The 27081-nt window shown below is 32.3% G+C and overlaps 2 protein-coding genes and 2 long non-coding RNA genes across 6 annotated transcripts in view; 2 read left to right on the top strand and 2 right to left on the bottom strand.

The window, feature by feature from the left end:
- LOC105974904 (uncharacterized) overlaps window positions 1-6967 on the top strand; it is a 62273-nt gene extending 55306 nt beyond the window's left edge. Inside the window, exon 2 of the mRNA XM_088823455.1 lies at window positions 6899-6967. The gene's annotated coding sequence lies outside the window, so the exon portion shown is untranslated. The remainder of the gene's footprint in view (window positions 1-6898) is intronic.
- LOC148767825 (uncharacterized) lies at window positions 1106-2615 on the top strand. The gene is made up of 2 exons (XR_016033600.1): window positions 1106-1645; window positions 2082-2615. It is a non-coding gene; the product is annotated as an uncharacterized LOC148767825 (long non-coding RNA).
- Window positions 3690-5666, bottom strand: LOC105954014 (uncharacterized). Of its 3 annotated transcripts, none has more exons than XR_016033597.1 (3): window positions 5056-5666; window positions 4455-4811; window positions 3690-3995 (listed from the first exon to the last, which is right to left on the bottom strand). It is a non-coding gene; the product is annotated as an uncharacterized LOC105954014 (long non-coding RNA). The 3 variants fall into 3 exon arrangements; XR_016033599.1 differs by having other exon boundaries at window positions 4455-4758; window positions 5056-5665; XR_016033598.1 differs by having other exon boundaries at window positions 4455-4793; window positions 5056-5665.
- Window positions 6968-11044: 4077 nt separating the features above from the next.
- Window positions 11045-16727, bottom strand: LOC105975017 (boron transporter 1). Its single transcript, XM_013000183.2, has 12 exons — window positions 15303-16727; window positions 15064-15146; window positions 14762-14954; window positions 14537-14675; window positions 14236-14401; window positions 13929-14095; window positions 13667-13840; window positions 13478-13573; window positions 13257-13394; window positions 12850-13169; window positions 12033-12303; window positions 11045-11564 (listed from the first exon to the last, which is right to left on the bottom strand). Exons 1-12 carry the CDS (start codon window positions 15404-15406, stop codon window positions 11265-11267), a joined length of 2151 nt encoding a protein of 716 aa, XP_012855637.1. The 5' UTR covers window positions 15407-16727; the 3' UTR covers window positions 11045-11264.
- Window positions 16728-27081: the final 10354 nt, after the last annotated feature.

The raw sequence follows: 27081 nt of genomic DNA on the forward strand, positions 1-27081 counted from the left end.
CAAGTTCAGATTGCACGAAAACCGATTTTCTACGAGTTACGAAATGCCAATCTCATTTCATATAGTATGATCGAGAATATTACATGTACACGCAGCGCAGAAAAGAGCAACCTTGCTATAATGCTAAATGGCCAGAATCTGGCCGGCCAGAAACTGATTTTTTTATTATTACATCTGTACCCCTATTAGCTTTCCCTCCAAAATATTTCCCTCCTAAGTTAATAGTTAATATTGAAGAGCCTAAAATAAACCCAATTATTATGCGCATTCTCACACCAACCATTACTTCCCGGATGGATTCACGTGAAGTGGTGCAGGGGTGACTTTTGTAGATGAATCAGGAGAAGTGCTTTGTTATTATTATTGTTAATTTATTTCAACTTATGGTTAATTATATTATTAGTCAATTTGCAAGAAAAAAAATAATAATAATCTGAAATAAAACGTTCGAAAAACATTACAAGATAAAAATCATCACTAATTCTAATTAAGAATTTGGATATAAAATTTAACAGAGTTCATAGACATATGAAACCATAAGAAAATACATAAAAATAATAACATTATTAATAATAATTAAAAGATTGGTTATATCAAATACTAATTCTTTTTTCTTTTTTTTTGAAGCAGCAAGCTAATAATTTTTGGTATATGTCAAGTTATATCAATTTTAAATGAAGGGATTGACATTAACCATTTTTCCATCATTGCCTTATTTTTTATCTAATGCAATGTACAACAAACTGGTCTTGTATTATTAATATTATTAAACTTGCTTTTTATCAGTATTTATTTATTATTATTATTATTATTATTATTATTATTATTATTATTATTATTATTATTATTATTATTATTATTAATTTATAAATGACTTTGAAATTTTAAAAATAATTCTATCGAACAATCAATAATTCAAAACTAACAAGATTGAATATAAGAACTATAAACTTATCCAATAAACTAATGAATACAAAAAAACTTTAAGAATATATTTTTGTAATGAATGCACAAATTCTATAATATTTTACTAATCCACTACTACTACTATGGATTATTTAGGGAAAATGAGGGATACACCCCTAGTTTTGGAAATATATATGTATAGGTCCAATAATATTTTCTTTCCTAGGTAAAAACCCAATATGGATCTTAATTTGTTAGACCCCCTAGATAATTTAAAATACCTATTTTACCCTGTTAATTTCAATTTAATGTATTTACTAGGCAAAACCCTAACCTCACAACATCGTTTCTTTTTTCTCTCTTTCCCCAACTCCTGTTCTCTTCATTCTGGTTTTACCACAGCCCAACCGCCGCCCACCGCCGCCCCATCGTCGGCCGCCGCTGCCCACCGCCACTCCACCGTCGCCGACTCTCCCCAACTCCCGTTCTCTTCAATCTCGTTTTACCACAGCCCGACCGCCGCCCACCGCCGCGCCATCGTCGGCCACCGCTGCCCACCGCCACTCCACTGTCGCCGGCCGCCGCTTTCCATTTGCCTTGCGCTACTCTCCTTTCCGGCGACATCACCGCCCATCACCACTCCCCTCTTTGCCGGATCTTCTCTCATTAAACTCTTTCTCGCCAGATCTGGCGCCGACGACGAAGAAGAAGAAGAAACACAACATATACAAGTACTACGGTAAAAATATTATGTTACAATTTGATTGTGAATTGTCAGGGTAAATAATTGACTTCATTTAAAAAACTATATTCTTTCCACTTTGCTTAATGTAGCAATATAATTGTTTAGAAGTGCTTCATTAATTTTATGATGCATAAATTATTAGGTATTGCAGCGTTCATTTAGTTTTAAGAAGAATTTTTGCCTTTTTTTGGGTTATTGACTAAGTTCATGTCGTTTGATAGTTCATAAATTAAAAAAAAAATTCCATAATTTTTTTGAATCGATGGTTTGAAATTGGAGGTTCAAGCGGATATGTTTTTTTTTTTTTTGTGTGCTATCTTTTTGGCTAATCGAGTCGATGGAAAATATTTGTGCTAGGTAAGACAGTGTTTTCAAATTTATATGTTATACAAAGTGTATGTGACATATGAATTTTTGTTTCGTTGTACAGGATGATGAAGAATCCTTGTTACAGAGAGAGAAAGAAATAGATAAAATTAGTATAGAAGGCATTTCTTTTGATGGAAAGGTTTAATAGTTTTTGCCATAGGTTGGTGTGAGTTCTTGTTTTGTTTAAATAATTTTTTTTTACGATGTTTGTTATGAATATTTATTTATGATTGGTTCTTTTTTTGCACAAGAGCACGGGTAATGCAATTGCAGAATATTTTTCCAGATCGAAACTTGGCTGTACTTGTTTCAGTGTAGGAGAGATTTGCGTTATCAAGTCATAGATAGTCACACGTGGTCATATACATATAGTTATATATAGTCACGTGTAGTCATATATAGTCACGTATAGTCATATACATGTAGTCATATATAGTCACGTGTAGTCATATACATGTAGTCATATATAGTTATGTATAGTCATATATAGTCACGTGTAGTCATATACATGTAGTCATATATAGTCACGTGTAGTAACTCGTAGTAATATATTGTTATATATAAGCTATATATATAAATTATGTGTTTTTTCTGATGTACAGTGATGTTGATGATTGTGTTTTTCCAATTTTTTGTTGCGTATTAATTGATTTATAATATCAAGATTAAATTGTGAATTTTTACTTTTGGTGTAGATGAAGTTTTTTTTATATAATCATATGTAATATATATACAAGAGTCATGTCTACTCAATTTCAATATAGTAAATTTATCAAAAAATTGAAACAAAATTAAAAATTTAAAATTTTAAAATTTAAATTTTTTAAAAAAATATTAAAATTAAAAATTACAAAAAATTAAGCAATTTAAAAAAATAAAAAAAATAAAAAAATAAAAAATACAACAGAGGTATATATAAAAATAATAATAAAATAAAAATTTATAATTTTTTATTAAAAAATCTGACAATGTGATAAATGCAGGTCTGAATGCTAATTGCAGTTGACCATAATGTTGAATGCAGTTAACAAAAATGCTGAATGCAGTTGAACAAAAATTAGATATAAGGGCACAATAGTACTTTTGCCTCTCCAGGGGGTTATCTCAAAGAAAGAATTTTAGGGGTGGACCTATCCCTATATATTTTTCATATTAAGGGTGTATATCAAATGGACCCGATTATTTATCAAAGTAAGATTTTAGAAATATATATATATACTAGGTACGGAGCACCGCGCAAGGCGCGGTGTCCGGTAGTCATATTTGCACAAGTCGATCAGTTATTTCGACGGAGTTGGTGATGCGAATGCACCATGTGAAACTATGCAATCCCCAAAACTATGAAACAATTGGACGAAAATGAACCTTAATAACTTATCAGTTGGAATGTAACTACGAAAATGTACAAGCAATTCTTGCAAATTATTTACAAATGCGTATTTGAATCCAACATAACTATAAAATCTAATCCTACCAACATAGTCTATCTCTCAATGGTCGTATGATCTTCTTACTATACAGTGCAAATGTGGAGCAGTAAGTACGATACGATAGTGTTTTAAAATAAAAAGGGGCAAAACCAAAAAAAGGGGAAAAAAAAAGGGGATGATGTGATAAGAATGAAAACTCAACTATCTTGCAGTAATCAGTCATGTGGCATGATCCAAAATAAAGTCGAAACAGTACCAATAAAATTGAAATAAACCTTTACACAATTCAGTTCTCGAATTCACGAAGGAAGACTCAAGATTTTATACTTTTACAAAAAATTACCAACATAGTTTCTATCGCACCCCCAAACCATACGAGAAAATAGTCCACAAAGAAACTGAAATATTTTGCAACAAAATTTAATTAGAGTGAGGAAGGAAAACCTTGGCAGCGATGGCTCGTACATACTTGGCTCGGTGGGCCCCAGTTGCGGATGATCAATCTTTGCCACCATTTCTGAAGAATGCTTTGCGAGCAGCTTCCACTGCAATATCAATATATTTAGCCGAAGCAGCTGATATCACCAGACATATTCGTATATACGAAATACCAGGAAAAAAAAAGGCACCAGTCATCACTCATCAGCCATAAACCCTACTCTTTACCTCTATTAATTACAAAATAAAATAATATAAAAGTAATAATTCAATTTAATAAAAAAAATATATATATTCAATCAGTGGCACTCCTGTTATTTCCCTATCAATTATTTATGATCTTGCAACTCAGATTAGATTTCCCCTAATTTATCAAACATTTAACCATTTCCACACTACTGATCTGAGATTTTTGAGTTCCGCTTACTTCAACGAATAGATCCACCAAATCATAAAACCCTCCGACAAAAAAAAATCATACAAATACACGACAAATTAATAACCAAAATCTAAACTACTATGATTAGAAGAAATGCAACAGAGGAAGCAAAAGTGAAGAGACGAACCTATGGATTCTTCGGCGGCGGGGTTCATGATCGGATTCGCAAATTCCAGACATAAGTCTCATTCAAAAATTGAACACCTAAACCATTTATCCAATTCGAAGACGGAAAAGTCTACTCACCAGCTTCACAGCAACTTCTTCTCCAGTTTGTATATTTACTCCTCAATGAAATTTAAAATAGCACATATATAAATATTTATATAGATTTTGCCTATAAAGAAAAAATGAGATAAAATATTGCCGATGAGATTACCCAAATAAAGCTCTCCAAAAGATTCGCTACCAATCTTCCTCCCCAGCTTCAACTTGCCCTCCAATAACATGATCCATAATTGGTTTGCTACAGATTAATTAAAACCTAAAAAGGTATTGTGGCTTTTTTTTTGTACTTTACAATTACAACAAAACGTATCAAAAATCAAAAATATTGAATGAAAAATCAAAAAATGACTTCTCTTCTCCAATTACTTCCCTCTCTCTCATCTCCAATTAGTATATTCCCAAAACAAAAAAGGAAAAAAAAAAAAAAAAAAAGAACAAGCTTTGCAGCATAATGTACAACAACTAAATTGAGGAAAAAAAACACAACCCAAATTAATTACCCTTGGTTTTGATCAGAACTTCGTTGGCCTTAGGGCGGGGCATCTGAAAATCTTCAAAAGTGAGTTGTTTATTCTTTTCCCAAAACACAGCTCCCCACATGTACGACGGTCCGACGCCGACGTGGTACCCCGCCGCCGGCATGGTTGTGCCGCCTTCTTTACTCTCCGATCCTGAGCTTGAATACCATCTCCCCAAATCGGAACAATTGGATGAATCGCGCAGCGAAGAATTGTAGGAAGAAGAGGAAAGGTGCGGTGGGAAGAGACGCTGGCGGCAGAGGCGGTGGGCGGCGAACGCGCGTGGAGGTGGGGGGGGACTATTCCCGCTGCCATGGCTGTGTGGCAAGGAAGAAAAAGGAAGACCCCTGAGTGGAGAAGAAGAGCGGTGGGGCAGTCAGCATTTGCGGCGGCAGAAGGGAGAGAAGGAAAAAGGGGGGAAAAAAAAGAAAAAGGAAAAGTAGTAGGTCGATCGTGCATTTTGTGAAAGAAAAGGAAAAAGAAAAGAAAGCTGCACGGTGATTGGTGGATTGAAACGAAACGGCGCCGTTTCAGATTAAAAGGGGCCAAAACTAAAGCGTAGAAAATAGGGGGGCCAGAATTGGGGGTTATCAACATATATATATACTTAATTAATACTTAATATATATATATATATATATATATATATATATATATATATATATATATATATATAAATGCAGTTTTAAGTGTAGGTTAAGTATATTTTCTAATATTCGAAGCATTCTATACATACAAATTTATTAGTAGACATGTAATTTCACGATGAATCATAGAAAATATTTGATTGAATTCTCTTAGAAGTATAATAAATAAATAAATAATTATAATATTAAGTTCTTAACTAATAATAGTAATTATGTGTCTAATTGATAATAATGTTAATTTCATGATTCTAATGGCAATTTCATGATTCTAATGATAAATAAATTATGTTAATTTCATGATTCTAATGGCAATTTCATGATTCTAATGATAAATAAATTATGTTAATTTCATGATTCTAATGGCAATTTCAAAAATAGGAATAAAATTGATCATAATCCGATTTTATTAGCAAATTTGAAATTGAATCAGAGACATTGAATCAAGATCCACTTGTCATCTAATTTTCCTCTCGATCGTGCGGCCCACATTATGGGTGGTAAACGAGTTGAGCTGACTCGTGAACTCGATGAGCCGACTCAAAAAAAAAAATCGAACTCGATGTCGTATTTTTCGAGCTTGATCTTTTTGACGAATCGAGCTCGAGAATTTTTTAGTTGTTTATGAACTCACGAGCCGGCTCGCCAGCCTTCCTTTTATTTATTTTTTATTTTTTATTTAAAAAAACATATAATAATATAAAAACAGCATATAAAAATTAAAAAAATATATAATTACAATTTATTATTTATTTTGTAATTTTTTTATGTTATAATATAAATAAATTTAATAATAAAATTTAATTAACCCAAGAGTTTTCGGTTATTTTATTAAGATAATCACATAATTAATTAGTGGAACCCCATAAGCCAATTCATTTTATCTCTCTCATTGTTCGGAACCCCTACCCCCACATATGTATTTATAGTGTTTCTACAACCCCTCACTGTCCCAATTCCTCCACTCACTCACTCACTCTCTCTCTCTCTCTCTCTCTCACTCTCTCTCTCTCTCTCTCTCTCTCTCTCTCTCTCTCTCTCTCTCTCTCTCCGTATCATCCATGCCGCCCACCATCCCATCTCCGCCATCTTAATACATATACATGAAATTAAAAGGTGTTGCAATGGGTTTATCCAAACATTTAAAAAAAAAAAAATAATTGATGTTATTTTATTGGAAGTTGTAATCTAATAATTAATACATTGAAATTTGAAATCCTACTAATTATGTTATAGAGAGAGAAACAAAAAAAGTTCAAATTCAAACTGGATAGTAAATATTATAAACAAGGATATATTAGTAATATTGTTGTTTATATGGATGTTTTTGCTCATATTTAAAAAAACGAGGACTTTTTGGCAATTCGATATAACACTGGGTAACTAAATGCAATAAAATCATGGAAATAGATGAAGTTTTTTTTTTTTCACCGAAACTGACGATGAAGTTGAAAATGATAATTCTAATAAAAAACCCATTTCCCAGACGGAAGCTCTTAAAACAACAATGCTATTGAAATTTTTTTCGTTGAGCTAAGACAAAAGTACACTGAAAGTTCTTACTATAATAAGAAAACCGAGAGATGAGATTGAAGGTGATATTGTCAAACTTCAGCAAGAAACAAAAAAGAGATTGAATCATTTTCCGTTAATTTCTATAAATTTATCAATATACTATGTATTCGAAAAGTTACTTCTATACATTATTAATTTATATATGAGATGGAGGTTATAAGAATTTTAAAATATGAATTATCATATAAATTTAATGAATTATTAATTTAACATATTGTCGGAGCCATGATCGGAAAAATATTATTTAAACAAGATTATTAGTTTATCAATATTCTACTGTACAGTAAAATAGAGGAATTGTTCAAATTAAAGGATAGTCATAAGGGGTTGTCTAGCTAGGGTCCGAGACCGAGAGGGATGTACTTCTCGGACCCTACAAAAATTAATCTAAGCCGTTTAAATTACTTCGCAAAAGATCTTGTTCATTGATTTGGTGTACAGATGCATTACGATACCAAGACCCCATCAATTATTGTACGTACCTATCAAAACACATCGTACTCAGATCATACACCCATCGTACTTCACGCTATTTACCTTTTTAACCTTAAATTCAAATTAATAATCTAAATATTCATTAGTTCATGAATTCAATCGAAAATAATGTGAGAACAAAAGTTATAACATAAACGTATCTCCATAAACTCTCTGAATATGTGGGGATTGTAACAACAAATTCTTATCTACGATATAAACAAACAAGAAAAATTGAACAAAGATATTTTTATTGAATTAAAATAAATAAATTGCGGGTTACAATCTCTATTTTAATCCTCTGATTCTTCTCTCTAGAACAATATATAGTTGACTTGAATTTTCGGAGTTGGGTCGTTGACTTGATTTTCTCCGGATTTAATTTTGAATTTGAATAACGTTTTCCAAAGGTCTTGCGACTTGAATCTCGGATCGAACGTTGAACTTTGACTAAATTTGACTTGAAGATCTTGAATTTCTTGATGGATTTGGGCCTTCAATCTTCCAATGATCTTGACTTGAATTGATTAACGTGAATCCGAATGTTTGGCACCGTTATCTCGGATCGAACGCTGGATTTGATGAAGAATGCCTTGAATTTGCTCAAGAACACCTCGAATTTGACGAAGAACACTTTGAATGTAGAGAGAGAATCTTACCTCCTACGAATTCTTCTTCCTTGCTTCTTGAATTGTAGAGGGAATTTTGCTCCTACAGTTTATGCTCCTTCAGTTGTGTCCTTGAATTGTGAAGGGAGGGTCCCTATTTATAGTGGTAGAACAAGAATCTTTGATGGGCCTTCTTGATGACATGGCGCGATTTGATTGGCCTGATTTAAATTGATATTTATCTCTTGTAACTTGGGGAAGACGAAACAATCCTATTGGCCAATAATTAATTGATATTTATCTCTTATAACTTGGAAGATAAGAAATAAACTTATTGGTCAATATATATTTAACATCAATTATCTATTAGAAATTAATTTAATTAAATTCCAAAATATATAATTGATAAAAATATATGCATTACTGCATATATACGGGTCTTCAATTGGCATCTAAGTCCTTTGGCTATGTATAATTACACAAATGCCATTGGATCAAACTTTATTCCATATATAATTTATCCATTTAATTGGCTTAAATTTTATTCGTCTGCAGGGATTCAAGAAATAATTGACTACCATTGCTTCCTTAACCTTAAGAACTTGTCTCTTTTTGATAATTTTACATATTAGCCACACATCGTACAATTTTTTACTAGGTTCCTACTTATCTTATGTGGCGTAGTTTCATTGGAAGATTACGGTTCGAGAATTACAACCCTCTCGGGCCCTAGACAACCCCTAATAATAATTGTTCTACAAAGTGATTTTCCTTGGATGCATTCCACTAACTTTTGTGCCCTAAATATTACATAAAGCCTACACCATGGTCCTTTCATTTACTTTTTTCTTTTTTTTTTTCACCTCATTGATTGAAAGTTTTTGGAATGCTACCATTGAATCCAAACAAAAACTAGCTTCTCAATGTTCATTAGAAATGTTCATTAGGTGATTGGAAAAGTATTGAGCATAACTAATTACATAATTAAAAGCATCACTAACAAAGAAAATGGTGCAAATTGAGTATATGTTTTTTGAGAGAGAGAGAGAGAGAGAGAGAGAGAGAGAGAGAGAGGGAGAGGGGGAGAGGGAGAGAGGGAGAGGGAGAGAGAGAGAGAGGGAGAGAGAGGGAGAGAGGGGGAGAGAGGGAGAGAGGGAGAGAGAGAGAGAGAGAGAGAGAGAGAGAGAGAGAGAGAGAGAGAGAGAGAGAGAGAGAGAGAGAGAGAGAGAGAGAGAGAGAGAGAGAGAGAGAGAGAGAGAGAGAGAGAGAGAGAGAGAGAGAGAGAGAGAGAGAGAGAGAGAGAGAGAGAGAGAGAGAGAGAGAGAGAGAGAGAGAGAGAGAGAGAGAGAGAGAGAGAGAGAGAGAGAGAGAGAGAGAGAGAGAGAGAGAGAGAGAGAGAGAGAGAGAGAGAGAGAGAGAGAGAGAGAGAGAGAGAGAGAGAGAGAGAGAATTTGGTATTTTACTAATAATCAAAGAAGACAGGCAGAGCAAAAGTTGGGAAAACTTGCCTTTTTCTGCAATTGAGGAGAATAAATGAGTACCAAATTTTTGGTAGGTTTAACAAAAGAAAAGACTCTAGTATAATAGCACTCTTGTCACTTGCTTTCTTCTTTTCCTCTATTATTAAAGAGATCCATTTGAATTGACATGATGCTCATCACATTATTTGGCGGGGAATTCAATTTATCACACATTCTTTGCACAATTTTTTTGGCTAATTATTTAATTGTCCTCAAATACAATGTTTACTTACATGGGGTAAATTAAATTAATATTCCTAGCTTAATTCAAAATTGATTTCAGTATCTGACAAACTTCATTGAACATTGACCAAATAGATTCCGATTCCAAAAGTTTCCGATTTTTTCGAACAGTTTTGTAAAGTCCAATTTTCGAAATTCTGATTTTTCGATTTTTTTTCTGGAACAATTGTGGAATTAGGATTCCTCTTCCGCAAAAATACTGATTTTGATCCAAACCGTTCAGTTTTCACTGAGAAAACCATATTAGGATTCGAACTCAAGACATTTTATTTTATCCTGACTCTACCTTGTTGAATGACCATCTCAACCAAAATAAGCTGTTAATGAAATGTATCATTTAATATTAATATCTCCAATAATTCGAACTCGTATGTGGTTTGGTTTCCTTGTGAGCACCAGACCCATGTGCACTGCCGATACAGACCATTGAGTGACCATAATTTACATCATCCATCAAACATGTCGGGCCAAGAAACGGGAGCACTGAGAACGAATAATTTCGTGTTTTGGTACAAGTTTTACTGACATAAAGAAGTATTTAAAAGTGCATCAATCACGAGGTTTAACTTTGATTTAAGGAAAAAAAAAAAAGCAAATTACGGCCAGCCCCCTGAGTTATGATCAAATTACAAAAACTCCCCTATTGTTTGAGTAATTACAGCCACCAGCCTCAACTATGCATTATATTACGAAAAGATCCCTCCATAGGCAAATTTAGAGATGTTAATTCGGTAAAACCGAACCAAAATTTCGGTACGCCAACATTTCATACCATTTACCGAACTACATATACGATTTGGTTCGGTAAATAACCGAATTACATAAGTTTTATGTAAAAATATTTAAAAGAAGGGGGTGACTGTAGGCCGTAATTTGCCAAAGAAAAAAAAACAATAAAGACATGACATTTTGTAATAAATATCTCTCCATTATATCGTCAAAATATCGTCTGCCCAGAGGAGAATCAAAGGTTTACAACAACATAGGGAAAAGAAAAAAAAAAAAACTGTAGAGACAAGTTAGACAAAAACAAACACCTACTAAAAATATAATAATTTACTGTACTCTTCTGCATAATTAAGACCTCTCGAGCACCATTCACTGTAATAATAACATGGGATCAAGATTCAAGAAGACGACGACGAACCACGGCGGCTAGTTTGACCTAGTACAGACGGCCTAGGACTCGGGCTCAATCTCGGCCCCACTTCCATTCTTATTTCGTTCAAACGAGGACTATGCCCCGCCCGAGATATTCTCGGGCTGTAAACGGACTTCATTTCCTCTCTCGGTGATTGAGTTGAGCTACTCGTTACTTTCGGGCTGCGACCGTGTCGTATCTCGCCGCGACTTCTCGTGATTATTTCGTCGAACACTTCACCGCTATCGAGATTCGTTGGTTGTGGCTGATTGTTATTACCTTGTTCCTGGATTAAAAAAAAATAACAAAAAAAAATTTCATTTTGAGATGAGATTTTAGCAAATAACCCCTTAAAAAATCACCATTTTTAGGGAGTTGTGTGCTAAAAAAATGCATTATAGGGACTTTTTTGCTAATATTTATAAACACGAGGACTTTTTAGCAATTCTATATAACACAGGGTAACTAAATGCAATAAACTCTTATTTTACCCAACATTGCCCAAGTATTTCACATTTTCATCATCCGAACCCAATATGCAATAATGACTTTGAAGAAACACCTACGATTACGGGGGGCCATGGCCCCCCACTGCTTCTCAAAAAAATTTTTTTTTTTCGAGTAGTGTATTATTGTCGACCCCCTCGAAAAAAATTAGTTTATATTTGGCCCCCACGAACGCAAAATTTTGGCTCCGCCACTACTAGTAATATTTATAAAAAAAAAACAGAAAAATGAAAAAAACGAGACTTACTTCAAAGGTTAAGTTGTAAGTAATAGCAGGAGCTTCTTCGTACTCGGCAGCATCCAAATCTTGAAGATGGGCTCCTTTGAAAAATTTCGGAAGCAAATATTGTCTCACGGGCACGAGAAGCATAATCAGCAACGGGAATAAAACACCGGCTATCGGAATCCACGTCAGACCGAAACAAAGGAGCAAGTAAAATGTCTGAAACAACGTGAAGAACGCTATTGTCTTAAATGGCACCGTCTCCACAAAGGTTGCATGATAATCTTCTAGAACCCTGCCACCATTATTAGTTTAACGAGTCAAAGAAGATTTTCGAATTTCGGTCGATAGTTATATAAACATGTATGCTTATATTGAGTTTATTGCATTTAGTACCCTTGCGTTGCATCGAATTGCTAAAAAAATTCTCGTGTTATTAATATTAGCAAAAACCCATCTGTATTACAACTTTTTTTAGCACACAAACCCTCGACGGTGATTTTTTATGGGTTTTTTTTTTGGTAATTTTAATAATACGGTGGCTTTTTTAACAATTAGAATAAACACAGGGGTGGGGGATGCAATATTAAGAAACTCATGAAACAGCTTTAATTTTGACAAGAAAAACCCAAAATTACCCTTCTTAAAAGATCATCTCACTATTAATTGATAGCACACTCCTCTCTTTCCAATTAACAATCAAGGGTAAAATTGGTAAAAAAAATGTAAGCTATGCATTTGAACTCCTAAAACAACGAAAAAATCGGATTTTTTTTATGCCCGAAATATTATCTAACACGATACATTTTGTTTTCAGACACGAGTTTACGGAAGCACTTACATGTATCTTCGACTCGGAGCGGTAAAAAGCAATAAAATCCTCTCCCAAAACTGATTTCCGGGCAAGCTCTCGATCGCCATGAAAGCGAAGTATCCCCAAAGGACTGAAGTCGGAATCTTTTTCAACAACGGCATAGCAGCTACACAAGTTCCCACCATTAAAGCTTGAAGTAAATTACTAAGCCTTTGTTCTTTAACTTCAACCGGTAAAAGCTCGTCTATATCTTTATCCACGTCGAAAACAGCTGCATCGACCGGTGCATCTATGTATCCACTACTCGAGGCTCGTTGAATCGTCGAATCTTTCAGCTCCTTTAATCCCTGTTTTTTTTTAAAAAAAATAAATTAAATTAATGACATTTTAATCGGATTTATTTTACGTAGTAATAAAAAAGCGTGCGTATATACTGGAGCAGATGAAGTTTGATGAACAAGCGGCGTCTGCATTTCGGTGTACGCGTCTTGCATGCTTCTGTAGAGCTGAGATAAGTTCTCGTTTTTCTGAATGCTGTCACGTGCGGTCGACACGAGCTTATTCCTCAAAAGCTGTTAAACAAATGAAAACGAAATTAATTTCATTAATTAAATAATTCAATATTAAATTTATTAGTATTTCTGAATATTATTACCTGATGTTTCAAAGTGGCGAGACTTTTCGTGTGCATCGGGGATTGTGGAATAACTCCGTTCGAAGGAGGAATGCCGATTAGACCACATAGTATGACCTATATACAGTATGAAAATTTTATTGTAATAAGTATTGAGAAAAAAAAACAATATATATTTATAAAAAAAATAAAAAAAATTCATGAAATTACCAGAAAACCCAATAGAAGAAGGTCGTAGTGGTACGAAGAGGGCTTCTTTAGATTGAACTCTTGCTGCTGAGCAAGTTGTGAAGCGACGCTGTGATCGAAGTAGTACAGTACAGCGATCATTGTTGCGGGAATAAATGCTCCGATAATATAAAGTGGAGGTACTTTCAACATGTCCTGCTCGTAAAAAAAATGGTGTTATAATTAAAAACATTTTAAACATGTTCGAATAAATTGTGTTTGTACAAAGTCTTTTTCGCACAACCTTAATGACTGTCCAGTTTGAGTATGCACCGGCCGACCACGGATTAGGGCTAAAAAGCCTACGCGGAATTCCGTGTGGAACATCGTTAACCGGTATGTAACTGACAGCTGTCCACACAAGCACCATAAACGGGACCCCGTAATCAGCGATAAATCCTCTAAGCCATCCTTCAAAATTAGAGTTATGGTCAAAAGATTAAATTTTGAGCATTGGAAATAATCAAGAACGTATATTAAATTTTTGCGTTCTATTTTTTTTCAAAAGTTTATTGCTAGTCAGATACATGCGCGTGTATGTATATATATACCAGCTCCATAACGCCACGAACGAGCCTTTCGGCTACTCAAAGCAGTAAGGAGAAGGCCAAAGGAAAGAACCAACGCAAACATTCCGTTTCCGAATCTCCACGAAGGTAAGAATTCAGCCTCCTTTACGTTTTCTCTCTGAGGAATGCCGAACTCCTCCACGAGTCCCTAAAAAAACGGAAAACGAAGAAAATATAAAGCAACGAAAAAAACGGACACTAGACGAAACAGTACAAACGGCAGTTATTGGTGATAATAAAGAGATGCAGAAACGATGCATTTTTTTTTTTAAAGAATACTCACACGAATGGCCTGCTGCATAAAGAGCATCGCGATTAAGAGACCGAACAATTCACCAGCAACCCTCGTAAACCGGTTGATAATCGAGCACGCGCCCAGTACAGCTAGCAAGAAAAGCAAAAGGGCAGTCCACACACAAACCCTAAACAAAAAACAACAAGTTCTTCAAGATTTCAATACTCGAATATACCAAAAAAATTCTCTCGTGAGTGTAAGAAAGATTATTACCATCCAGTCCAGGCCAAGAAAAGCTGTGGGCCCAAATCTTTTCGATCTTTAGCGAAATCGAACATGAAAGTGTACATTAAGACAGTGGGCTCCGCTACACCTAGTATGAGTAGTGGCTGTCCACCTATGATCGAGTGTATTACACCGCAAAGTGCAGTTGATGCAAGTGTTTGCACTGCTGTTAAAGTTCCATCTGCATAAAAATTAGTTTTTTTTTTTTTTTTGTTACAAAGATTCTAATAAAAAATAAGATGCTAAAAAATTCGAACCGAAAAAAAAAAAAAAAAAAAGGGTGAAGTTACCGGTGTTTCTTTCGAGTTGCTCCCCGAAAGATATAACGGGAATTGCCGATGCGAAGAATATGTATGTGGTGGGAGCCAAGATCCTGTAAGAGAATATTATTATGCTGATAATTCGTAAAGGCATCTCTTCGAATATCGTATAAATTATAGAATATGCAAAATACAATATAAAGGAGATATAACATGTAAGAGTTAAGACAAGAAATTAATATGGACAATAAAATAAAACGAGCACGAACCTGATACCTGCGCGTAATCCGCCACTCCAATCTTGTTTGTAACAAAGAAGCCTTCCTTTGAGATCGTTTTTTATACCGCGAAACGGAACGAATGTTTCCTCCATGATAATATCCAAAATCAACCAAATAAAGGGCAGATTTTTTTATTTTTTCTATTTTTTTTAATGATGAAATGGGAAGTCGAAACACGAATTCGAAGGTGACTCGAAAGGCCAATAATTACATTTTAAAAAAAAAATTACATTTTTTTTCGAATAATTTGGAAAGAATAGTGTCCGGGTTTCTAACTACAAAGAACAAAAGAATTGGTCAGCAATGAACAGAGTGAGATTGAATGAGCATATGAATTTTTTTTTTTTTTTTTTTTTTTAAGGAAATGAATTCATTGCTGATCAAGAACTCAAGAAATTAGCGGACTGAACAAATTATTACCATTGCAAGAGAGATTAATTATTAATTATACTAAACTAACGGTTGACTTCAGTAAACCTCAGATCCATCACAGTCAACACACACTTTCTTTCTTACATTAAAGAAAGCACCTTTCTACACATGAGCACGAAAATGCAGAAAAACCCCAAGATCAATTACATGGTACACTACACAGACACTATATTATCTAAAAGCTGTTCGGACAAAAGAAAAAGGAAGCAGAAAGCTATTTAACGACAACCCATTTGTGAGAAAAAACAGAAATTTTTGCCCTTCAAAATTCAAGAAAATTGGGATGATTCCGACAAAATTAGCGGCAGCCCATTAGTTAAATAGTTGAAAAGGAGTGATTAAATCAGTTTGGAGCAAATGGGTATTTGAATTGAGTGCGGAGAGATTTCAAAGATTGTGCCTTTTTTCACAATGTAGCTAGAAGAGAGCAAAAACTAGAGAGAGAAAGAGAGAGAGAGAGAGAGAGAGAGAGAGAGAGAGAGAGAGGGGGATGTTTGTTTGTATTTTAAGGTTTTTTTGTTTTGGTATTTAATGTAGGAGAAACAAACTCTGCAGAGAGGATTGGTGTGGTGTGGGGGAAAGATAGTGGTGCGGTGAGTAAGCATAAATAACTGTTTTTTTTTCTGCTGCCCAAACGCATGCAACCAAACAAAAGTAATTACAATAAAAAAAAATTGACGATGGGGAAAATTAATTATTTAATTAATATAATTTAAAAGCGGTTTTTACTTGTACTCCATGGTTTTGTAAAAAGGGAATATACGTGGTGGTGCAGAGAATCAGAGATGCAGCAGAACGAAGCATCGGTAAAGGAGGGGTTAAAAAGTAAATACCGAAAAGAAGTGGTGCTTTTTGTTTTTTTGTTTTTCTCTTTTTGTTTTGGGAAATTATGTCATAAATAAAATCGAGCTTCTTCAAAATTTGTTCACGGTGCCTCAATCGGAAGTTTAAACTTTAAATTGTTAGTGAAATGAATCGTCTAAATTCGAATCTCCAACGTTGGTCGACTTAGATCTATGTTATTAAAGTGAGTTAATTTTGGACTCATATTGTTTGGATTGTGACCAACTTATGTCAGAATTATTAGTTTGAGATAAGTCGGGTCCGACTCGTTGTATTGCGTCCGACTTGGATATGTGCGCGCTTTTCCCTATTGATGTGTGTCGTCGTTATTGAATCAAATGAATATTTTGGCTTACAATCTCTAATTTAATCATATAATTATTCTCTTAAGAACAATAGAAATTTGGAGTCGCGTCATTGACTTGATCTCATTCGAATTTGATTTTTAGCACCCATAATCTTGAATCAAACGCCGTATTTTGACGAAGAACGCACTGAATATGGTGAAAAACACCTTCAATTTGACGGATAACACCTTGAATGTATAGAGAGAATTCGCTCGTACGATTTTCTTTTTTTCTTGAATTGTAAGGAATGGTCCGTATTTATATTGAACAAAAATATTAGATAAGCTTCTCTAGTGACTTGACACAATTTAATTAGCTCCTTAAAAATATGGACATATATCACAAGATATCAACTTGAATTGATTTATTTTTGCAAGAGAAGTCACAATTTGGTTGGTTAATTAATTTTCCATTCTTTTTTTAATCAATTCAATGCACAAACTTAATATATTTTGGATACATTAAATTTAACACAATTTGATTGGTTTGTTACTATGTATTTTTTAAACTTCAAATCAAATCAAAATCCAAATCAAAAAGTGACACGGTTTACATATTACAACAAATAATGCAGTATCATATTTAACAAGTCGTCCCCAGATAAAACCTCTTCATGAATAACCTTTTGATAGGGGTCAATTTATTCTAATTTGTACTATATTTATTTTCCTTGGTTTACATAATATTTTATTTATTTTTTATAATTTTGGTGAATTACAATAAAATAAATGAATAAAATCATAAAATAATAATATAGGCAGTGGAAGATTAACTGATTAAGTGTTGAACTGTTGAATTAATTAATCTTTGAAAAACAAACACAATACTAAAGTCATAGGGTGATGTTATCACCCATGCTCAATAACAAGAACCAATGCACTTGACACATTTTTTTGCTAATCATTGGTCAATGTACCATGAACTTATTTTTTTCTGGGTTTCTGGATTCGATTATACATATTGGTACACTCGGTAAACCAGGAGCGGACCCAGAGGGGTTTTCTTGGGGGTCAAATATCGGAGTAATTTAAGGGAAGTTTTTTTTTTTTTTTTTTTTTTTTTGTTTTTTTATATTTTATGAACTAAAGTGTACAAAATTAAAAATTTTGGGGAGCGAAAGTGCACTAACTAATACATAAATAACAAAAGAAACCTACTTTAAAAAAAAATTATTGAAGCAGGTTTAATGAACAACATTATTGGGTGTGGTCTACAAATGATCGGTCTAGTAATTAAATTGTCCATGTGTTGTTTTTTCTCCCTATTACTATTATTGGGTGATTATATTAGGGTTAATTATTTTCTAGCCTCATAAGATTCAAGACTTGCTTTTAGGTTTTGGAAAGATGAGCCTATTGAACTTTAATAATAATAATAATAATAATAATAATAATAATAATAATAATAATAATAATAATAATAATAATAATAATAATAATAATAATAATAATAATAATAATAATAATAATAATAATAATAATAATAATAATAATAATAATAATAATAATAATAATAATAATAATAATAATAATAATAATAATAATAATAATAATAATAATAATAATAATAATAATAATAATAATAATAATAATAATAATAATAATAATAATAATAATAATAATAATAATAATAATAATAATAATAATAATAATAATAATAATAATAATAATTTAGTTTTTGTGTTGCTTATGTTCGGGATCGAAGTAGGGTGTGAATCGGATTCATCGGATCCAAAAGTGAAAAACGAATTTCAGTTCTTTTTCCAAATATATTTTATAAAAATAATTGGGATCTCGGAAATTGGAATGAAAAAGTTTGTTCCAAAATCGTAATTTGTTTTATCCAAATCAGCCAGAATTCAAAATTCTATTTTTTTATTAGCCTTACTATATATAATACATAATGTCTATTTTATGTGTATAATTTCGAGGGGGGGGGGTGTTAAAAATTTTGAAATCCAAAATGCAAAATATTATTTCGAATCGAAATCGAAGAAATTCAAAATTATGTTTCACTTTTCACCCATATATATTTAGAAGTGTACAACAATTAGAAATATATATAAAAAAAATCGAAGTAGGGATTGTGAATTTGATATTGGGATTGTTTGCGAAAACTTTCAATTATAGAATAATGGTCAAATCTCATTGCTAGTCCTCAAAATATATATTTTGTTTCATTTTAGTCCATCTTCTTTTAAATGTACCAATATCAGATGTTGTGACTAAGCTTATAAGCTGTTGAAAAGAGCTTATGAGATGTTTAAAAGCTTGTAAGCACTTCCAAAGTGTTTGCTAACTTTAAAAAAAAATCAAAATTCAAAAAATAAACTGTCGAGAGCAAATAAGATATTTAAAAATACTTATATCTCATTTTTTTATTTAAGATCTTATAATGAGTAAAACTATCTTATAAGATCATTATCAAAACATTATAAAGATTAATTCTAAAAATAAGACGTAATAACTTATCAACTCTTAAAACAACTTGTTAAATGTGAGAGCTTATCTGTTGTTTAAAATAAGCTAGACAGACATGCTCTAAATCAGATGAGTTTCAACCAATTACTAGCTTTTAGAATTCCCTAATGTTAGATAATATCAAATTGTCCATTTTTTCTTTCTAGTATTAGGTGAAGAAGTTTAACAATGATCTACTTACAAGCTTGTTTTCCCATTTTTAAGTGAAGGATAATGTTATTTAAGAAAAAAAGAAATGATATGATATGTGACATAACCAAAATATTAAATCATGTTCCCTATGAGATAACTTTTGTACAAGTGTTGAATAATATAATGGTGCGTGCATTAAACATTTTCCTCACAATTAAGATAATCATACATATATATTTTATATATATAGGTATGGTTTGAATTATAATTAGATGCATGCATACGTTTTCTTTCTTGTCGTTGGAAACTTGGAATATATTGAACCAACCACTTTGTTATGCTAAAGCTAACACAACTTTTTATTGAATTTTAGTTACATTTATGATAAAAGATTTCAAATGACTTCATGTACAGTGGTGCATTTGAAGATAAATTAATGGGCAAATTACGATAAAATTTCTAAAATAAGGTCAAATTATAAAAAAATTCACTTATGTTTGCGTAATTACGAAAACCCCACTTTTTTATTCTCTGGAATATTCCTCTAAAATATCATTTTTGCCCTTAAGGGGTAATTGTAAGTATACTAATTACGTAGGGGGAAATTGTAATATATTTTTAAAAAGCTAGTTATTTTTAATTCTAAAACTATAATATATTTCTTGGGTAAATTACAAACACCCCCCTGAGGTATGGTCAAATTACAAAAACACCCCTCTTGTTTGGATAATTACAACTACCCCCTCAACTCCTCAAATTTAGTAAAATCTTCGAGATTATATGGAATATTATCACTTTTGTACCCGTTTTATCCCATTCAAACTCTACATCATGAAGCAAGATGATCATAATATATATGTGATTTTTAGCTTGTATATATCAGTTTGTGGTGCATCGGAAACTGTATTTTTACACAAAACGAATACAAACTAGAGCACATTTTACGAAATCTAGATGATTATGTTGAATTTGGCACCATAAGGGTGGAGGTGTAAGAAAAAATCATAGTTGAGGGGGTAGATGTAATTATCCAAACAAGAGGGGGTTTTTGTAATTTGACCATACCTTAGGGAGGTGTTTGTAATTTACCCTATATTTCTTTATTCTTTAGTAAAAACAAGAAAATACATAAAATGATAGGAATTTTTTTTCAACCCAATGCGCCTAGAGAAGTCATCGCTTTAACTTCTTTCTTCTTATGGATATTAGGGTAATTGTCAACATATTATGTTTTTTCGTCAAAATTGGCATTGTAAGACGACTATATATACCTCAAGAGGATTTTCGTAATCATGCAAATCTGGGGGTTTTTGTAATTAGACCTACCTCGGGCTAATTACCAACTAAGCTGCCCCGAGGGGCTTATAACAAATTCAAAATATCCGAACAGATTGTTAGCTATACAAAATATTTTTGAACGACTTTTAGCCCGTTTTTCATTTTCTTTAATTATTGAAATTGAATCTATTTTAATTGATACAAGTATATAAATGCATACCATAAAATTTTTTACCTTTTTTAATGGTAATATTTAACATAAAGTAATTATTACTAATCCTTATCAAGAGAGTTTGGTATTTGACATTGATTAATTATAGGGTAAAGTCAAGACCATTACTTGATTCATAGGGGTTTTGCCAGGTCACGTAAAGTAAGCTTTTTAGTTCATATTCGAAAAAACTCCCACCATTTATTTAGATATTTTTAATTGAATTAATTAAAAAATATATATATTATAAAAATGATAATTAAAGTTAATATTAACAAAAATAGAGACACACTCTTGATTTGGTGGTGGTGGGGTTAGGTTAATTAGGTTTGTGAAAGAACAATATGCCACATGACTCTTTTTGTAAAGTTTAGTTATATGCAACTCTTATTTATTTATTTATTTACTTATTTATTTATTTATTTATTTACTTATTTATTTATTTATTAATTTATGTAAGTGTAGTGATTGGATTAAATAGCACAAGTTGTTATATGGATTACACATTGCCCATCTAGGGAAAAAAAGGAGAGAAGATTAGAATTGATTTTCACATTTTTGTAATTGATGATGCATCGAATCCACTTGTTATGTTGATTTGATCCAATTAATTTAAAAAAAAATATCTTCCAAATCTTATAACTTTTAATACATGATACTTTTTTTGGCTTCCCTTTTTTCTTAATGACGATATCAGGGCCGGTTCTGACTATAGGTGAGGGAGTCAGTTACCTCGGGCCCTCGATTTGTAGAAAACGATAGCGGTTCCGAACTCCGTAAACTTTTGTTTTACCTTAATTTAGTCATATTCAGTGTTCTAAAAATTGGCCGAGGCGGCCGATTAATCGGTTGCCGAGGCGGAGGCGGTCCAAAACCTTTACGATTTTAGTGTAAATGTTTGAAAAATCGGTCTTTTGCCTGTGAGGCGGTTTGAGGCGGTCCGAGGCGGTCAAACCTTTAAGGCGGGTCAAACTTCGGTGGCAAAATTCGACAAAAAATCGGTCAAAAATCGATTTTTTTTTTATAAATCAAAATAAAAGTTGGAATTTTAATAAAAAAACATATGAGTTTATGCCTTATTTTGTTTATGTTAATTATTATTGTTAAAGAACTAATGATGTATGCCATAATGTATGTAAATTCAAAAAAATGCCTTTTTATTTATATTTTATAAGGATATGTATGTATTATGATCTTATTATTATTAAACTTTTATTATGTTATTAGAATATAGACATGATGGAGATATAACTATGTTTAAATATTTTTTAGGCTGCGGCTATATGAAAGACTAAAACCATTTCTGCAAGACCAAATTAAAATTTTCAATGTATAAATACTATAATATCCTTACTTGTTAAAAAAAATAGAAAATTCCAAAAGTGCAAGACCAAAAATTCAAAAACACAAAAAACCCTATCACAAGACCACAAAACCACAAGACCAACTCCCATCTTCTCCATCTTCCAAAACCCACAAGACCTTTCTCCTTCCTCCTCCATAAACCCACAAAACCTAAACACTTAAAATCATCAAAACTCAACAAATCTTACAAAGATGGCAAGTATGGAGTCAGAATACATCAAAATAGAAGATTCTACGGTGGAAGAATCCAAGAATGTATGCATTTATGGGTTTTTTTTAGCTAGAATATCGTTTTTCCAAAAAAAATCTCACGCAAACGAATTCGACATGTACGGGTCGAATTTTATGGGTAAAAATCGACATTTAGATGTCGATTTTCAGGCATAAAATTCGACATTTGGCAATGTCGAATTTTGTGCTATAAATTCGACATGTCAATGTCGATTTTTGCCTATAAAATTCGACGCTTAAGTGTCGATTTCTAGCACAGTTTTTCAACACCTTGGTGTCGATTTTTACCAGTTGCAGATTTAATTTGTTTTTCCTCTTTTTCTGTAAGGTTGGGCGGCGGCGATCGGTGGTAGAGCTTGGGCGGCGGAGCTTTGACGGCAGAGAAGATGGGCGTAGGTAAGGTTTGAGGAGGGGGCTGTTTTTTTTTAATTCACGCTTTTTTTTTTTGTTTTTTTTTCTTCATTATTTGTATTTGGTCTTGCATGAGAAAAAAAGCCAATTTAATTTATGGGTATATTTGTCATTTCATCTTAATAAAATTGAATCTTTTGGAATCTTTCTTTAATTTGGTCTTGCACAAGTGGTTTTAGTATTGCATATAGCCGCAGCCTATTTTTTATCTATGTTTTGAGTATTTATAAATAATATCTACAAATATATTATATTAAATTTTAAAAAACGATTTATTTCCGATTTATCACCGATTAATCACCGCCGCACCGATTAATCGTGAGTCGGTCCCTGACCGCCTCCGACCCGATTACCGCTTTTTACAGCCTTGGTCATATTTTCTCAATAATTCTTAAAACTCGCACAGGAGCCCCCATTTCTCAGGAACGACCCTGGAAATGAATTTCCTTCTTTTCATCGATCGTTCATGTTTTCAACGGCTCCTCTCTTGTTCGTTGCTTATTACGCGCCATCCTCTTATTAAGGCGAGCAGATGCTACGACGCCAATCTCTCCGTGTGGCAAACAAGAGATATCATAGCGACCTCTTTCTTCTGACGAGCCTCATAACCCATATTCAAAGGCTTTTTGGGCCTTCGATCCCCCCGACTCATCTTACCTCAAACCACATTGCTCACTGAGCCATTTCTAGGGAGTTCAACCCAAATTTGTCAAACTGACCCCATCGATATGTCACCTTATTAAACGACAAATAAGAAACTAGTGGCGTACTATCACCATGGTTGCTAATTTGTTGCTAATTTAAAATCAATTTGATAAATTTACCATCGTAAATAGTAAGAGTTCAATTTTTATATTTTTACTAGTGTTTAAAAAATGTCTTATCCTAGACACATGTCAATGATATAGAAAAAGTGACAATTTTTTTTTAATTAAAAAAAAATAACTAAATAAAAAATGACAATATATGCATAAATCACTTTTAGAAAGAGCCTTCTTTAAGTGGGGCCACGGTTTCTCGTCTCGGTGGAACTATCATTTCCCAAAATTAGGTACAATAATTAAATTAGACAAACAAAACAAATAATGAAAATTACAAAGAGACCACTCTTTTTTATTTTAATGATTTATTTTACCAATGGGTGACTATGACGTGGACAATTTAATTGTCTTTTGGCCCCTACATGTTCTTATCAATAACTAAATTAATATGATCATGCATTATCACTAGACAAACTTTTTCATAATGTATCTAATCTAGATTGGAAAAGGACAATTTTGTGAGAGTTTGAAACTATTAATTTATGCTAACCAATTAATTTATTTGTTGATTATTTTTTCAAAGGGTGCTCTTCTTCAATAGGGGGGCCTCTTTCTTTGAAAATAAAAAAAATAAACAATCAAAAGAATTAATTTATTTGTTGATTGTTTTTTCAAAGGGTGCTCTTCTTCAAGAGGGGGGCCTCTTTAATTTCTTTGACTATTTGTTGATTTTTTTTTTTTGGTACAAAAAGATAAACAATCAAAAAGAAGAAGATTATATTATCAAATTAGCTGGAGTAAATAAATTAAATTTGATTTGATTTACTTACTAACTAACTAACTAATTATTTAGTTAATTAGTTTATTGATGTTTTTATTTTAAGAGAAAAAACATTTTTTTTCTAAGATACTGGAATGAAAATAAAAAGATTAATGAATTTTTTTGAGTTTGTAAAATAATGGAAGCAAAAGAAAATTATAGTTGAAAATTAAGAGAGGTATTTAATTTAAGGAAAGTGGTATAATATGTAAAACATATAATTGAGGGTGTAACTGAAGATTTTGAGAGTACAAATGAGGTAAGTGAAGCATTTGTATTAGTACAGGGGAGGCAAGTGAAATTAGCCATATCTTCTATTTCGTCAAACGGACTTAATTAGTGTCAATCTACTTAACACGGAAACTTCAACTTCTTAACGTTTTTGCATTTCGGACATCTTTCGTGTCGGACACTCGAGAACGCCTGTCGAACACCTTATGGGCCATTTTGCAATTTCTAAAAAGTTAGAAACATGTTTATATATGTTTACATAGCATATTTATAAATACACCTCTATAATTTTAATATTTTCAAGTTTCCCCCAAACTCACGTATCTCTATTTTCGGGATATGCCGTTTCTCCGTACCCGTTTATGTAATTCCCCATATCATTATTTCCGTATCCATGCTATATAGGTGTCAATCGAACAAACCCTAAATCAATATTTGTAACCTAAAAAAATATATATAAAGGAAAAAGACATCTGATATAACTATTTGCTTCACTTTTTTTTCTGTCTGTAATTAATTGAGTCACTTATTCTCGGTCTAAATAACTAGGGTTTGGCCCACAACCCTAATTTCTTTTTAGGGTTTTTCACCATTTATATGCAATCAAACTTTAGTGTACCGTAAGATTATGTTTGAACTAAAGATTGTGTGCTTTTTCTAAAGTATATGAATAAAGGAATATTCTTTTGAATCGAATTAGCTTAAAAAATCGAACTTTCCTAAATGTTCGAATTATAACCGGATATACAAATATATGCACTAAGTTTTACATGTAACATTTTTAATTAAGTGGTATTTTTGTCTCTCTTATTGTAGAGAGAGATTGCGGTTTGATTTTTTTTTTTATTTTTTTATTATTATAATGAATAATTAAAGGGAAAAAAATTTAAATATGTCTACTTCAATCGAGTCAAATTGGTTTGAACTTGTTAATTTTTTTAATTATTTTTATTTTTTAATATTGTCAATATTTTGGAGCAATAAGTTTTTAGAGGTCAATAACTTTGTGATAGTATTGACAATAATACAAACTGATGTGATGATTGGCATGTATATCTCGTGTTCTTGTTCAATAATGCAAACCAAACAGTGACTGGCGGATCTAGACAACCTTTTAAGGGGGGGCGAATTTTTTAGGAAAAAAATTTATCCAACGGGAGGTTATAATTTTAGGAATTTCAGGGGCAGCGCCCCCGATTTTTTTTTTCGAGTTATTCATAAAATATTGCTAAAATAAGTATATATTTATAATTTCGAAGTAAAAATATATATTTTAGTAGTTGTATTTTATATTCTAATAACAAATAGATAAAGAATATCTAAAATTACATAAAAGAATAGAGAAGAAGATAAAAAATGGGGTGGGGGGGATATCAAAAACATATATTTGTATAATAATATGTCAAAAAGCAACAAAAAAAGTTGGAATATTTTTTTCTATAGGGCAGTAAATCCGCCACTGCCAACAGTTCCAGAAAATTAAATAAATAAATATGGCGATGCATGCAGTAGCAATTATCTATGATGCACGGAAACTTCAACCAACATGCATTTTGATGTTTCGGAAACCGAAACTCCATGACACCTATCGGAAACGTTTTGGGGTCGTTTTCATAAATATTTAAAAGTTTCGGGGACATTTATGATAATAATGAAGAATTGGAACGCGTTTCCACACAAAATAAATCCAAATTTCATTTTAAATAAAAATTTCGAATTGTATACGCTTAAAAAAATCATAAACATTATCCCTCCTTTTCACTTCTAGTGGTGTTCTAATATTTTTGTAGATGTTAATTCCATACTAAAATAAATTTCTATGATCCGAATGTAATTTGTAGAATGATATTATACATTAAGGTAAATTACAACTACCCCTGAGGTATGTTCAAATTACGAAACCCCCCTCATGTTTGGGTATATTACAACCATCCCTCAACCATAAATCTTCTTACACGTCCATCCTTGCGGTTTCAAATTTAGTGAAAATCTTCGAAATTATATGGAATTTTATCACATTTATACACATTTTATCCCTTTCGATCTCCACAATTTAAAGCAAGATGATCATAATATGTGTTTTTTGGCTTGTAGATATCAGATTGTGGGGCATTAGAAACTGTTTTTTTGCACAAAACTAGTACAAACTAGAGCAAGTTCTACGAAATCTAGATGATTAGGTTGAATTTCATACCAAAAGGGTGGAGGTGTAAAAAAAAATCATA

Source organism: Erythranthe guttata, chromosome 9 (assembly GCF_056151865.1).
Source record: "Erythranthe guttata isolate IM_541 chromosome 9, IM_541, whole genome shotgun sequence".
Classification (NCBI taxonomy): domain Eukaryota; kingdom Viridiplantae; phylum Streptophyta; class Magnoliopsida; order Lamiales; family Phrymaceae; genus Erythranthe; species Erythranthe guttata.

What these genes read in the sequence shown, in the direction of transcription:
- LOC105975017 (XM_013000183.2), bottom strand. Translation starts at nt 15,406, where the DNA reads ATGGAGGAAACATTCGTTCCGTTTCGCGGTATAAAAAACGATCTCAAA. An exon ending in TTCTTGGCCTGGACTGGATG is followed by an intron (nt 14,676 to 14,761) that starts GTAATAATCTTT and finishes TTTTTTGTTTAG; the next exon opens with GGTTTGTGTGTGGACTGCCC. An exon ending in CAAACTGGACAGTCATTAAG is followed by an intron (nt 13,841 to 13,928) that starts GTTGTGCGAAAA and finishes TTTTACGAGCAG; the next exon opens with GACATGTTGAAAGTACCTCC.